The sequence below is a fragment of the Gigantopelta aegis genome, chromosome 10, assembly GCF_016097555.1.
Source record: "Gigantopelta aegis isolate Gae_Host chromosome 10, Gae_host_genome, whole genome shotgun sequence".
NCBI lineage: Eukaryota > Metazoa > Mollusca > Gastropoda > Neomphalida > Peltospiridae > Gigantopelta > Gigantopelta aegis.
The window spans coordinates 49,532,147-49,548,387 of record NC_054708.1 but is presented as its reverse complement, the minus strand read 5'-3'; the positions used below and the strand labels follow the sequence as shown (position 1 = coordinate 49,548,387).

The 16,241-nt window shown below is 37.9% G+C and overlaps 1 protein-coding gene across 1 annotated transcript in view; it reads left to right on the top strand.

Moving 5' to 3' along the window:
* Window positions 1–5,042, top strand: part of LOC121384529 (neuronal calcium sensor 1) — a 43,769-nt gene extending 38,727 nt beyond the window's left edge. The window contains exons 7-8 of the mRNA XM_041514959.1: window positions 451–528; window positions 1,013–5,042. Coding sequence (XP_041370893.1) covers window positions 451–528; window positions 1,013–1,114 — 180 coding nt within the window. The 3' untranslated portion in view covers window positions 1,115–5,042. The remainder of the gene's footprint in view (window positions 1–450; window positions 529–1,012) is intronic.
* Window positions 5,043–16,241: the final 11,199 nt, after the last annotated feature.

Here is a 16,241-nt window from a genome sequence, read left to right as displayed (position 1 = left end):
ACTCTGAACTCTGCTAGAGTTGAGAGGGCCCTGGAAGTTGGGACAACCTTGGTATTTGGGAGGACCTTGGTATTTGGGAAGGCCATGGACCCTGGACTTTGGGAGGACCCTGGACCCTGAGATTTAGAAGGACACTGGATTCTGGAATTTGGGAGGACCCTGGATCCTAAGATTTGTGAGGACCCTGGACTCTGGGATTGTGAGGACCCTGAACTCTGGGATTTGGGAGGACCCTTGGATTTGGGAAGACTGCTTCGTAGGTTCTCAATTTCACGGGTCAAGTCAAAATGATAAGGTTTGTTTCACAACAGTATTAAACCACATTGTCCAGCCAACCACTATTAACTTTCATCTTGATTTTAAATATTTTAATTAATTAATTAAGTGTTGTTTTGCCAGATTTAAATGCACAGGATGTAAATGAATAAAGTAAAATTCAAATTATTTTAGGGTGGTATGGTGAAACTACCAGAGGAGGAAAATACTCCAGAGAAAAGAGTAAACAGAATATTCGAAGTGATGGACAAGGTAGGTAGACACCTTTACCATTTTCAGTTTACTGAACGACAAAACTGTTTTCTGAGTCGAAAGGACGACGTTATTGCTTCATGATCCACTATCAGGTGCTCGTCCTTAGGAGGACCGCCACTCCCCTAGGAAATACGTAACAGGAATAGAATAGAATAGACCAGAATAGAATAGACCAGAATAGAATAGAATAGAATAGAATAGATGTTTAACGACACCCCAGCAGGAAAAATACATCGGCTATTGGGTGTCAAACTATGGTAAATGCAAAATATAAGTGTCGAAATCAGGATGTTTCATCCCTCTTATACCACCATGAGTAATCACTGTTTTAAAGTGTATGCAACTATTTTTATTAGATTTTGTAGTCATGGCATAGTGCCATCTCTGGTTAATGAATAACGTGACACAGGTTTCAGGTGGTTGTTTTGGAACGAAATAGCTGTTAACTGAAGACCTAAGAGTTTTTAATCTTTTGTTTTAGAATCGAGATGACAAACTGACGTTTGACGAATTTCTCGAAGGATCTAAAGAGGATCCGACTATAATCCAAGCGTTGACACTGTGCGATGCCGGAAGAGGCTGACAAACCCACACATATCGCAGTCGTTCAGTGCAGCTGCGGACAGATTCTCAACCATAACACACCCCATTCGCTGGTCATTACCATACAAAATCCATTATGGCCAATGGACCGCCAGTATGGATTGTTTGTCTCTTAACAAACTTTCAATCAGGATTCAATTAATTCTGAGGGAGTTAAACTATACTTGATTTCTGATACAGTTTGTTTTAAGCGAAACATGCTGCATGGAAATGTATAGAAGATACATGACTTTTCTATGTATTAATTAATGCAACGACTTATTCTGTGGTGTTCCTGAGGATTTATAATAACCAGCGGCCTAACAGTGTATATAATGTGGATACTAATCCAAAAAGAATGTTGACAATATTTAAAACATATATATATATATAAATAGAGAATACTATATTCGTGTCCGTTTGCTAGGTTCAGACTACCAACTGTTACAACGAAGTTGACCAACTCTTCTATCTCACGACTTCTACGACTGTCCAGTTGCTAGTCTGAGCGCTCTTACAACTGGATTCTCGTCGTATGCAAATCCTACGACCGATCAGTTGTTAATCTGAGCGCACCCGTCGTAAGTCGGGAGTTGGGAAATTACAACGTAAACGTCGAGTTGTCCAACTTTGTCGTGACAGTTGGTAGTCTGAACCTAGCGTAACGGACACGAATGTAGTATTCTGTTTCTTACATAATCTTAAACAGACAGTTTTAAAATATATTTAAACACCTATTCCAACTTAGACCTATTTACAGCCCTAACGCTTGTAGTTAACAGACAAGTTAATTTCAGGTTAACTTGTTCCTCGATTTTGATCATGCTTTTTTTTTCATTAGATGGTATGGCATTGGCGACGTGAGCCCAGAGCCGGTTTAAGGATCCACGGGAGAGGGGGAAAAAATGACCTGGGCAAAATAAGTGTATACATCACCGCGGTGCCCACTGAAACGCGGGGGGGCCGTAGCACGTGCTTCATGTGCTACTATGATAAATCGGCTCTGCGTGAGCTCCGTTTTACGAAGTGATCTTAGCGCTAATATCACTTTAAGTGCATAAAGTAGTTATACTTAAGGTTATCCTAGCGCTAAGATTTCTTCATAAAACGGGGTCTTAGACCTGTTTCACGAAGCGAACTTAGTGCTAAAGTCACCCATCTATAGGCGTACGGGCTCCCATTTTTGTAGGGGAGGAGGCCGATTTTTGCCCGAATTGAAGAAAACCCCGCCGAATCTGGATTACATCATTTATTCATATTAACATTGCTATCAAACAGCTATGTATGGTTGGCAAACAAAACACCACGCATTTTTACAAGGATTACAACTAATATTGTGTGTACAGAATTATGTCAATACATGCTGAATTTGTTTTTGAAACCTGCTCGTTTTGATCGAATATCTCTACTGTATCGTTCTTGCCCGAATTTGAAAATTTACTCCACCACTGGGCTAAGATCGCTAAGTCACCTAGGAGCAGCCAGTCGTATGTCTAAATTGTTATTACACGTGTATGTGTTACTAGTATGTGTTATCAAAAGGAACAAAAGAAGTGTTTTATTGTAGCATGATAATTTTATTTTTTGAAATTGAAATTGAAATACAAAACAATAGCCTAAATGTCAGACATACTAATATTATTTAGTGATTAGCTGTATATATTAAAATTTCTAATATATCTACTGTGCATTAAAACGTGTTACTTTATTCATACGTTTATATATTTGAAAAACAGATATATCGAAAGAAAACCTTTAATCTTTAAAAATGGAGAGATACCCAAATTTCTGTGAATGCGAAGCGGAGCGGATAATTTTAACATGCTCATATACCACTAAGGTTTCGAGCATGTCTATCCCGGAACCTGTCTCTGGATAGCCAGGGACTTGACCCGGGACAGAATAATTACCAGGACAGTTTTGAAATTTAAGTCCAAAAGATATATGGGGAAAATTATAATTAAATTTTTGAAGCGCATTTCTAATAAAAACTTTATAAAATAAAAATATTAATTTTTAAAATTTTCACGCAATTTATTCCGTGAATGCAATGACACCCATAGAAATCAGCATATATACACTTGATACTGCACAAGTCCACTTTTCTATTTAATAAGCAAGTAGTTTAGTTCGAGTTTTCTTAAAGGCGCATACCCTAGTTTCATCCCATGAAAATGGACACTAAGTTTAGTTGATCTACAAACCTGCAACACACATTTGGGTAACTTAATAATGGAGAGAAACTAAAGTCTGTAATACTTAAACAGGGAAATTCCGTTTCAAAATAACTTGAGCTTGTCTTTATAACCATTAGTTCTAAGACAAACGTGCGTTTTTAGAAATTAGGGTCTGTCACTTTAAGGTAGGTAGGTAACTACAGGTTTAACATGCTCATATACCACTAGGGTTTCGAACACTCTGTCACTTTAAAGGTTTCTTTTGACAGTATCAACTTTAAAAGACTAATAATCGCTACAAGTTCACAATTAGATTTTGTCTCACTTCTTTGAAATTATCTGGCTTGCGTAATGGCAGTGCTCAGCGTTGCCCATGTGGATTTAAAGAATGTATAGTATCGATGAAAAACGTTTGAAAGATTATTAAGCAGTATTTGTAATAAGAGAAAAATTAGTTTACTTGTGTTCAGATAAGCTTGGTGACATTTTACGAGGAGTTCGGTCACATTTACATTAGGTTGATCTGAGCAATATGAAAACGTCGTTTACTCGCTATCCTTTTAATTGACACCTTGCCTTTCGGTTTGCTCAACGTTACTTCTTGTTCACAAACGTTATATACGTGGTTGTGTTTATTATTTATTATATGTACTAGGGATAAATTAAATGTCTCCTGCTGTCGGGCAAAACCACAAAAGCCAAAGTGTGTGTAGGTAGCGGAGGGGGGGGGGGGGGGCGAGGGAGGGAGGCGAGGGTTATTGTGCAACAAAATCAAATGACATCTCCTTTATGCGCGCGCGCGCGTGTGTGTATGTGAGAGAGAGAGAGAGAGAGAGAGAGAGAGAGAGAGAGAGAGAGAGAGAGAGAGAGGTGTACTGGCTGGAACATAAAAATAGCCCAGTGGGCTCACCGACGGGGATCAATCCCAAACCGACCGCGCATCAAGTAAGCGCTGTTTACCACTGGGCTACGCCCCGCCCCTTGGTGTAATGAAGCATAGAGTCAAAGTATCATCATGGCTAAGTTTGCCTTGCAGGCTGTTAGCTGGCGGTTATCGGAACCGCTAATGTTACTCTTCTGTACTTACCCTCTATTTGCACTCGGCGAGCGTAATTCAATCAACTAGGCTTGGACTGGCATTTCCCTGAACGCACGCGAAACATTTTCATTTAAAGGTACTCTTACAACATTCTTTGATATTTCTTAATTATTATTATTATTTTATTTTTTTTAACTTTCAAGAAATAATAATTTTACATATTTAGTCATGTGGAATTTATTACCAAGTGTATAAATTCGTCCGGCAATAGTTGTTCAAGGCATAGTTAAATTAACCCTGGGTTAGTTTATTATTTTCCTTTAAATTAGTTTTGCACAGATACAAAATAAACTTTAGATCTGACTGTGTATGGATACCTTTAGTTATTCTAAATCCATTTTTAACATTATGCTTTTAATTATTTATTTGTATTGATTCAATCCATGGGTTTAAAATTTTCAGTTAACCACGGGTTAACATACCTAACGTTTGAACAACTATAATTTTAAAAATCTTATTTAGACACGTGTTCACAATCACTCGTAGTGTTCAGAATTGACAAACATCCTGCATCATCCAACTTTTGGACCCAGTGGTAAAGCACTCGCTTGACCACGACTGGTACATCAAAGGCCGTGGTATGTGCTATCCTGTATATGGGATGGTGCATATAAAAGAACCCTTGCTACTAAGCGAAAAGAGTAGCCCATGAAGTGGCGACAGCGGGTTTCCTCCCTCATTATCGGTGTGGTCCTTAACCATATGTCCGGCGCCATATAACCGTAAATAAAATGTGTTGAGTGCGTCGTTAAATAATCCATTTCCTTCCTTCCTTGTACAGAAATTAATATTCTAAGCAAAACAGATGTATCACACGTTTTCAAATGGTCGTGTATTTTAAAGTTCTGAACAGACCGATACTACTGTACCACTGAGCTGTAGTTAAATATAATCCTCATATTCATTTTCCCGTAAACCGCATGAATATTTCCGTAATGCATAATCCGCATTAATCTCTTTCTAAAGTTAAAGATTTGTTTTGTTTAACGACACCACTAGAGCACATTGATTTATTAATAATCGACTATTGGATGTCAAACATTTGGTAATTTCGACATATAGTCTTAGAGAGGAAACCCGCCAAAGTTTTCCATTAGTAGCAAGGGATCTTTTATATGCACCACCCCACCATACCACGGCCTTTGATATACCAGTCTTGGTACACTGGCTAGAACGAGAAATAGCCCAATGGGCCCACCGACGGGGATCGACCCCAGACCGACCACGCATCAAGCGAGCGCTTTATCACTGGTCTACGTCCCGCCCCAGGCAAACGTGTTGAGTAAATTACATGTATGTCTCCCCGGTACGCGTGTACGTATTCCATCACTCTATGCATGGTGGCTTTCGTATACGGATTATGTTTTAGAGCACATTATATTATAAACATGCGCTACAGTTTTAAAATGCTGTACAGTATGTGCCACAGTAAGTTAAAATAATAAATTTTCTGTCAATTTACAATCTGATTATTGTGTTTGAGTATGTGTGTAGATGCATTTATGACCTTTCACCAACAATCATATTTCCTTAAGCGTCGGAAACTTTCTCATTTTCTCTGAAGAGAGAGAGAGAGGGAGAGAGACAGACAGACAGAGAGAGAGAGAGAGAGAGAGAGAGAGAGAGAGAGAGAGAGAGAGAGAGAGAGAGAGAGAGAGAGAGGAGAGAGAGAGAGAGAGAGGACAGACGAGAGAGAGAGAGAGAGAGAGAGAGAGAGAGAGAGAGAGAGAGTGATTGTGAGTGTATGTGTGTGAGAGAGAGAGAGAGAGTGTGTGTGAGAGAGAGAGAGAGAGAGAGAGAGAGAGAGAGAGAGAGAGAGAGAGAGAGAGGGGGGGGGGGGGGAGCAGTGTCAAATTCCGTATTACTTCCATTTCCTGACGCCTACATGTTCTTAGATTTATTTGCTTTGTTATTTGGGCTTGGTATCACTTACGTGTAAGACAAGTAGATGTATTCTGGTCCAGGGAAAATCACTGTTGTGCAAGAACGTTGACGTGCTCGGCAATTTTCCAGTGGTATGTAACCGTTTCTGGTAATGCCGCTGCTTGCATATAAATCTGCTCTGACGGGTCATGTAATCTGGCATTAGCAGACAACATAGCATTGCATATCGTCTGCATTTTTTTGTGTTTTGCTAGTAGAAATAAAGCAGCTAGTTTGTTTAACGTCACCAATAGAGTACATTGATTTATTAATAATCGGCTATTGAATGTCAAATATTTGGTAATTTTAAACACAAAATCTTAAAGCGGAAACACGCTACATTTTTCCATTAGTAGAAAGAAGTCTTTTATATGCACTATCCCACAGACAAGGTAGCACATAGTACCACGGCTGGGACGAGAAATAGCCCAATAATCGACCGCGCATCAAAATCCTTAGAGTATAGAATCAAACTTTTACAGTCTGAGATTTTAACGTCATGGCAAAGCTACACAAAGTGCAGGTGTCACGTCATTAAAGATTTGTGTCAAGACAAGACAAGACAAAACAAGACAAGACCGAGTGCAGTATGGAGAAAATATAAACAAAATAAGTTACAAAGTGTTTTCTGTAGTGGTATTGGACATAATATTTAAGTAATATTAACCCGGAAGACTGACCCTCTCAACGACAATTTGCAAATATTTACATAGTTTACACAAAAGTGATTTTTTAGTTGTAGAAAATAACTGGTAAAAGGTAATTGCATTTGCTCTATTGGTATAGTAACTAGGTTTATACACATTTCGATCAGAAGATAAAGACGTACATTTAAAAATATAGTGAAACTCATCACCAACATCAGTGTTGCACAAGTGACATATTCTGTTTTCTCTCTCAATATTAAACCATCTACCGGTTTCAATAGGAAGTCTGACATTACCAGTTCTAAATTTACAAAGAATTCTAGCATTTTGTTTTTGATAGTTTCAACAAATAATTTTCAAAGTTAAATTCATGCTTGAACATTCTGTAGTTAATACATTTTGATGAGTCAAATTTATCACTATTCCATTTTTGTAAGTACTGGTTACATAGTATTCGTTTAACTGCATGTTTTAACCACAAAATATCCACCTGTGTACATGAATATATATTACTAAACCACATTCATCTAATATACCTTTTATAAAGGATAACCAAGTACATGGTATAGCATTAATGTTATGGTTATATGATACCAACATGTATAATATACCAGACAATTTAGATTTTCTACTATTAACAACATTTGCCCAGTATGTAATCATTCTAACTTTAACACTAATAGACAGTGAGTATCTAACTAATTCACCATAAATCATAACACTGAACTTTTATAAGCACGGTCCCAGAACAAGTGTTTTTCTAGAGAGAAGGCGAAATTAAAATAAAAAAATCCTATGTACACTAAAGTGCATTATCAGACGCGTGTACAGAAATTTTAGCGGGGGGGGGGGGGGGGGGGGGGGGGGGGGGGGGGTCGAGTCATGTTCCCCCGGAAAATATACTGAAACAAAACAAAAAGAAGAAAATCTGCTTTAGCGCGAAGGAGGGAGTTCAACTCCCAAAACCCACGCCTACGTGTGCTTGATTATATATAGGTAATCTTTACACCCAGCTGATTATAATACTAATCTCCCACGCTAATAAAGACAATATGCATCTGTTAAAAACAGGATTTTTTTGGGCACATCGAGGTTCGGAGAGGGATGCACACTTCTAGAACTAGCCTTTAGATCCGCGCCTTAGAAAATGTTATATCTAGATATTTAGTATACATACTGTATCAATAGAACTAGACTTCACAATATATCAATATAACACGGACATCAGTTGTAATCATATTTTATATCTTGATTAGGCCTACTTTGCCGACTGTTAATGTCATGTAATTGCAATAAACATTTATTATATATTATTGTTAAATATTCTATGCATTCTATGTATAGTTTCTAACGTTTTGTTACATCTGCATCATTTCATCGTTAAGAGAGACGGAGAGAAAAATTAAAGATCTCTATACGATTTCTTGTACGTTGTTATTATTAAGATGAAAACAATAGATGTGACAACTGAAGGATATGCTTATTATGCTGGGTGTCACAGTTGTGGGAGGATATCCACATATTAATCACTAATACACATACTACAGAAAGAAACCCGACAGCACCCACATTCAGCTACGCTTAGTGACACTCCGTCGCAACAATTACAAAGCTCGGCGATCTATTTCGAGACGTAGATCACGTGATCGCCACTGGGCGATTCCGCCTTGTGCAGCAGATACAGGGGCCGTCTCATACCAAGCGACGTTACAACATGGATTAGTTTCTTTTTGTGTTTCTGCGATGGAATGTGCATGCTGTAAAGAACGTTTCGAGGATAAAAGTGGACGGCTGCGTAGAACAGGAATTTGTACACGGCATTATCCAAATCTTCCATGTTGTAACGTCGCTTGGTATGAGACGGCCCCTGTAACTGCTGCACAAGGCAGAATCGCCCAGTGTGCGATCACGTGATTCTACGTCTCGAAATAGATGGTCGAGCTTTGTAATTATGGCGACGGATTGTCACGAAGCGTAGCTGAATATGGGTGCTGTCGGATTTCTTTCTGTAGTATGTGTATTAGTGATTAATATGTGGATTTTTTTGTATCAGTTAACTCGAAAATGATCGATGTAAAGGTATTTGACGTCAAACATAGGATTGTTGTGGTATTAGAGCGGGAATCTTTGCCTACCGTTTGGTAGTCAGGAATTGCCAAAAATATACATAGGTTGGTCTCTGACTGTAATGAGAGCGTATTTATGTCCAAATGTCCGTCTAGCTCTCTTACGGTCAGAGTACTCGGGCTAGTGTATAACAGTACATGAAGAGTACATACCATCAGAGCTGTATGTAAATAAATCCAGGGAGTTCTGTTTTGTGCAAATTTTAATTTCTCGTACCAGTCTTGAGAGGGGCAGTCCTCCTTCAAGACAGTTCAGGAAGGTACGTGTGTTGTTCTAGGAAGTCGCAGTAAACCTATGAACAAAACACCTGACAGTGCTTCGTGGCAGCAAATGGAACACGAAGGGTAATGCAGATTAAGGCACTAACTTTCTGTTAGTAATGGCTGGAGCTGCTATTTCACTGAAATTAAACAATACAGGAAATTTGTAATTGCCATATATCCTCAATATTATTTGCAATAAACGTTTAGATTGTGGCATATGTGGACGAATGTTTAACGCATTAACGTCTCTGTACAAGAATGTTAAATGTTATGTTAGATTAAACGGAAACATCACACAGTGGTTCAGTGTATACGGCGGTTTAAAACAGGGTTGTTTATTGTCCCCTCTGTTGTTTAATATGTACATTAATGATCTGTTTAATACCATCAAGGAACTTGGTTTAGGAGTGGAAGTTAATGACGAAAAAGTGTGTATTTTAGCCTATGCCGACGACATAGTACTTATCTCAGAAAACGAAGCTGATTTGAACTGTATGCTTGAATATTTACATATGTGGTGTCTCAGGAATAAGATGAAGGTAAACACAGACAAAACAAAAGTAGTCCATTTTAGAAATATATGTATGCCTGTGACAAAGACCCAGTTCATTTGTGGTGATAAACTTCTAGAAGTGGTAAACAGTTATAAATATCTAGATCTACTTTTGACAGAACACTTTGATTACACACGTATGGGAAATGCCGTTGCTAGTTCGGCTAGTAGAGCCCTAGGACTGTTGATTTCAAAGTTTAAAGTCATAGGTGGGATGAACTACAAAACCTATACGAAACTTTTTGATACGATGGTGTGGTCCACAATAGAGTATGGTTCAGCAATATGGGGAACATATACCAAATCAGCTATAAACACTGTTCAGAACAGAGCTATGAGATTCTATATGGGCCTTAGGAAGTTTGCTCCCAATAGTGCTATAATTGGTGATATGGGTTGGACCCCACCTGTTGTGAAGCAGTGGGGGAGTGTTGTTAGAGTGTACACGAAACTTAACTGCCTAAATAACAACAGAATAACCTATCAAATTTATCGGTGGGCAAAACAACTGGCACGGCACATAAGAGTACGGTTTAAGTTGCGTAGTCTTGGTTTAGATCACTTTATTATTATCACAAATGGGCATTTGATTAAACAGTCAGAAAAACAGTGTTCGAAAGCTTCATAAAAAACTGGAAAGTTTCAATATCACGGACGCAAAGTGTTAGAGGAACAGGTGGTAACAAGCTCCGTGTATACAACATGTTCAAAAAGGAGTTTGGAGTTGAACTATTTATACAAGAAGGTATGATTAGATCTTACTGAAGAGCGTTAGCTATGTTTCGATGTGGAGTTAATCCTATACATATAGAAACCGGTCGTTTTAATAACACCCCAGTGGATGAACGAGTTTGTTTTAATTGTCGCAATTGTGTAGAAGATCAGCAACATGTTCTACTTTATTGCCCCGTGTATAAAGAGCTGAGAGATATTTTATTTAATAAGTGCTTGGAATTATGGGATGGTTTTATAACTGCTACAGATGTTGAAAAGTTATCATAGATTTTATCCAACCATACCGTATGTAGATTAAGTGCCAAAACCTGCAAATTAATTTTAGAAAAAAGGAGGCATGCTTTATACGTTAATTGAATGGGTGTAGATATTTTATTAGTACAACCGAAAGCGTTTTAAATAAGATACTATAATTATATCTGTTACTTGATTGAATATTAACAGGGGATGATAATATTTTATTAAATGTCTTAAATGTGTTTTAGTTTTATATTATTTTAAAATATAGACTGTTTATAATTGGACTGAATATAATAGCATGTTTTATGTTCGTGTTAGATGTTTTTAATATGTTTTTAATGTAATATTTGTATATTTTATATGTCGATTCTTTATAGTCTCTCGTAACTCCATATGGAGTGGCTCAGTGCTATTATATATATTATTGTTTTATTGATGTATGTTTTTTAAAATATAGACTGTTTATAATTGGACTGAATATAATAGCATGTTTTATGTTCGTGTTAGATGTTTTTAATATGTTTTTAATGTAATATTTGTATATTTTATATGTCGATTCTTTATAGTCTCTCGTAACTCCATATGGAGTGGCTCAGTGCTATTATATATATTATTGTTTTATTGATGTATGCTTTTTAAAACTGAGGTGAGACTTTAATAAACAATTTGTCTGTCTGTCTGCAATATGAAAAGTGCAATACTTAAGAGGGTTTTTTTTTTGTGTGAAGCAGCCACGCAGGTGTCATAATTATCAGCTATACTATCAGGTGCTAGTCTGGGTGTGAAAAGATAATGGTCTGAAGCTAGAAACTGGAGATGACTAGCAACTATTACACCATAAAATGGGATCTAACCGTTAATACAAATAAAACGAAAATAGTATTCTTTAGAAATGGGGGTACACTTAAAGATAACGAGAAATGGGATTATGAGGGTCACATGTTGGAGGTAGTAGACGAATTTAACTATCTTGGACTGTTACTAAGTTATAATGGTAAATTTAATCGGGCACAGAAAAGACTGGCAGAACAAGGACGTAAAGCACAATACTGGATCATGAATATTTGTAATAAGAACTATTTTAATATTGAAACGAAGTTAGCGGTATTTGATACCTATGTAAATAGTGTTCTTAATTATGGATCAGAAGTCTGGGGTTTTCACTCAGCACACGACATTGAGAAAGTGCATATACAATTTTGTAAACGTTCATTGGGTGTACATAATAGAACTTGTAATTACATGTACTTTGTTTATAGAGAAATGGGACGATTTCCACTAGTTAATATAAGAAAGCTGAGAATGTTTAAATATTGGATAAACTTGGTAGTACCAGTAATTGCATTCTAAAAGCTGTGTACGAGGAAATGTATGAGTATGGAGATATTTGGCTAACGAATATTAAGCAGGAATTGGATACGCTTGGGCTAAGTTATATGTGGAAATCGACCCATACCTATATCAGCTTTTATTACATAATTAAAGAAAGAATATTTGATCTATTTAAACAAAAATCCTACAGTTTAATAACAGCGTCGCCAAAAGGATCACTATATAAACACTTAATAAAGGAATATCAATTACAAACATATCTGACGAAGCCAATTGATTCACGTAATATAATAGAAATAACGAAAATGAGAATTTGTGCACACAGGCTAAATATTGAAGCTGGTAGGTACTAAAATATCGAGAGAACACAAAGAGTATGTACATTATGTAATATTAATGAGATTGAGGATGAGTTTCATTTTATTCTTCAGTGTCCACGATACGAAACTTTAAGAAATAGATTTATTAAGAAATACTACTCCAAGAACCCCAGTGCTTTTAAACTAATACAGCTATTGTCAACTACAAACAATAAGGAGATAAATAACCTTGGCAAATACTTACTACAGGCGAACAAAATGAGGGATATGCTATTACTACAAACAACTTAATATATCTATATTTGTGTAACCCATATTGCCGATTGTTTGTATATAGATATAGATGGATTGTTTTATCGGTATATGTGTATGTATTTCTGTAAGTCATTCTCCACCATTGTTCCGCACTATTGTACATAATATTGTATTTCATTGTTATAATGCTGATAAGTTGGAAAACTTAACGCAATAAAGAACTTGAACTTGAACAAAAATAAAATAGAATTTTGAAGATAAACAATGAAGTCTTCACAAGCTATAGGTATGAGATGTGAGTGAAGAAGGTCAATTGCAGAGGTATGTATGTGGTGATTCCAAATGAAAGAAAGAAATGTTTTATTTAACGACGCACTCAACGCATTTTATTTACGATTATATGGCGTCAGACATATGGTTAAGTACCACACAGATACTGAGAGAGGAAACCCGCTGTCACCACTTCATGGTCGACTCTTTTCGATTAGCAGCAAGGGATCTTTTATATACACCATCCCACAGACAGGGTAGTACATACCACGGCCTTTGATATACCAGTCGTAGTGCACTGGCTGGAACGAGAAATAGCCCAATGGGCCCACCGACTGGAATTGATCCCATACCGACCGCGCGTTGAGCGAACGCTTTACCACTGGGCTACGCCCCGTCCCTTGATTCCAAACGTATCAGTAGCCAAACTATTTTGGTAGATGCTAGAAAACTAGATCACCTGGAACCAGTTGTGTAATTATAATGATTTGAATTGCTTTGTTGATCGAATACAACACAAATTGTCTGATATTATTGTAGGTAGCACATCAGGGAATATATGAAATTTGTGGCATTATTTTAGACATTTGTTTCTCCTCCGAGACATTATGTCTGAACATGTTATCTTCCTGCCTATCATTTGTGATGTTACATCATTAAGGATTAAGCATTAGTAAATACATGGGTACATTTTACGTTTTTATCTTAAATATGAACCATTTTGAGTCTTGATGACGCCATATGACGTCATATTTGCGTCATGACGTCATAGGTGCGTCGCACTATATTTTTAACAAGATATTTTGATTCTTTGGTATCATATTTCTATCAACTTATAATACATTTATGAGGTCTAAAATCAACCATTTAGGAGATATACGACTTCAAAGTTTGTGTTGGCGGCCATATTGGATTTATGCTAATTAGTACCTTTTCCGGTGTCAGATTTGGGTAGATTTTGGATATAATGTTCAGTGGGGTCATCTAAATAATAATAAAAAAAAAACCCAAAAAAAACTTCTATTGCAATTTGTTCTAGGTTCAGTCATATTTTTACTGGACTATATTGTCATTTTTAAACTAGTCAACAAGGTTGCATTTGCAGAAATACACGTTGCGGATTAAATAAGGTGCTTGCCTCGCAGAATCGAACCATCTCGGTGGATCCATTCAACTGATTGGGTTTTTTTTTTCTTGTTCCAACCAGTGCACCACAACTGGTATGTGCTTTCCTGTTTGTGGGAAAGTGCATATAACAGATCCCTTGCTGCATTAGGAAGAATGTAGCAGGTTTGCTCTGATGACTACGTGTCAGAATTACCAAATGTTTGACATCCAGTAGCCGATGACTAATTAACCAATGTGCTCTAGTGGTATCGTTAAACAAAACAAGCCTTTTTTTCGCTCCAAGTTAAACATCCAGTAATTACTTGATCTATCTGTTCCATTCCTCCAGCAGCGTTGTGTGCAGTTTGTCTAATGCTGATGAAATAGTTTGTTTTGTTTAACGACACCACTAGAGCACACTGATTTATTAATAATCGGCTATTGGATGTCAAAAATATAGTAATTTTGACACAGTCATAAAGAGGAAACCCGCTACATTTTTCTATTAGTAGCAAGGGAATTTAATATGCACCATCTCACAGACAGGGTAGTACATACCACGGCCTTTGATATACCAATCGTGCTGCACTGGCTGGAACGAGAAATAGCCAATGCTGATGATGACTTTAAACTATGACATCCACATTTTCCGAAGATTTCTCAGACCTGCTCAGTGGTGGAAAAGAGCAGGGTTTATTGCTGGCCATGGCAGTGTGGACAAGTTCTGCTATTTGTAAGTAGGCAGAAACCACCTGACAATGGCGAGGAAAAGTCGTCGACCAATACGACGTGCAAACGGCTGGACGATTAGTTGTATGTTGTCGATTGCAATGTCCCGTGCCCCGCTCATGGATAATGTGCAGTGACGTTATCTCAGTCATGATGATCCAACCCCAAATTTATTGCTGCTACCATAAGAGCTACTCTTACCAAAAAGGAGGAAGAGATCTGTATATGCACTTTCTAACACAGACATAGATCAGTTGTGTGTGTGTGCGTGTAGGGGCAGGGGATCTGTATATGCACTTTCTAACACAGACATAGATCAGTTGTGTGTGTGTGTGTGTGTAGGGGGAGGGGATCTGTATATGCACTTTCTAACACAGACATAGATCAGTTGTGTGTGTGTGTGTGTGTGTGTGTGTAGGGGGAGGGGATCTGTATATGCACTTTCTAACACAGACATAGATCAGTTGTGTGTGTGTGTGTGTGTGTGTGTAGGGGGAGGGGATCTGTATATGCACTTTCTAACACAGACATAGATCAGTTGTGTGTGTGTGTGTGTGTGTGTGTAGGGGGAGGGGATCTGTATATGCACTTTCTAACACAGACATAGATCAGTTGTGTGTGTGTGTGTGTAGGGGGAGGGGATCTGTATATGCACTTTCTAACACAGACATAGATCAGTTGTGTGTGTGTAGGGGGAGGGGATCTGTATATGCACTTTCTAACACAGACATAGATCAGTTGTGTGTGTGTGTGTGTGTAGGGGGAGGGGATCTGTATATGCACTTTCTAACACAGACATAGATCAGTTGTGTGTGTGTGGGGGGGGGGGGATCTGTATATGCACTTTCTAACACAGACATAGATCAGTTGTGTGTGTGTATGGGGGGGGGGGGATCTGTATATGCACTTTCTAACAGACATAGATCAGTTGTGTGTGTGTGTGTGGGGGGGGGGGATCTGTATATGCACTTTCTAACACAGACATAGATCAGTTGTGTGTGTGTGTGGGGGGGGGATCTGTATATGCACTTTCTAACACAGACATAGATCAGTTGTGTGTGTGTATGGGGGGGGGGATGTATGCACTTTCTAACAGACATAGATCAGGTGGGGGGGGGGGGGGATCTGTATATGCACTTTCTAACAGACATAGATCAGTTGTGTGTGTGTGTGTGTAGGGGGAGGGGATCTGTATATGCACTTTCTAACACAGACATAGATCAGTTGTGTGTGTGTGTGTGTGTGTGTGTGTGTAGGGGGAGGGGATCTGTATATGCACTTTCTAACACAGACATAGATCAGTTGTGTGTGTGTGCGTGTAGGGGGAGGGGATCTGTATATGCACTTTCTA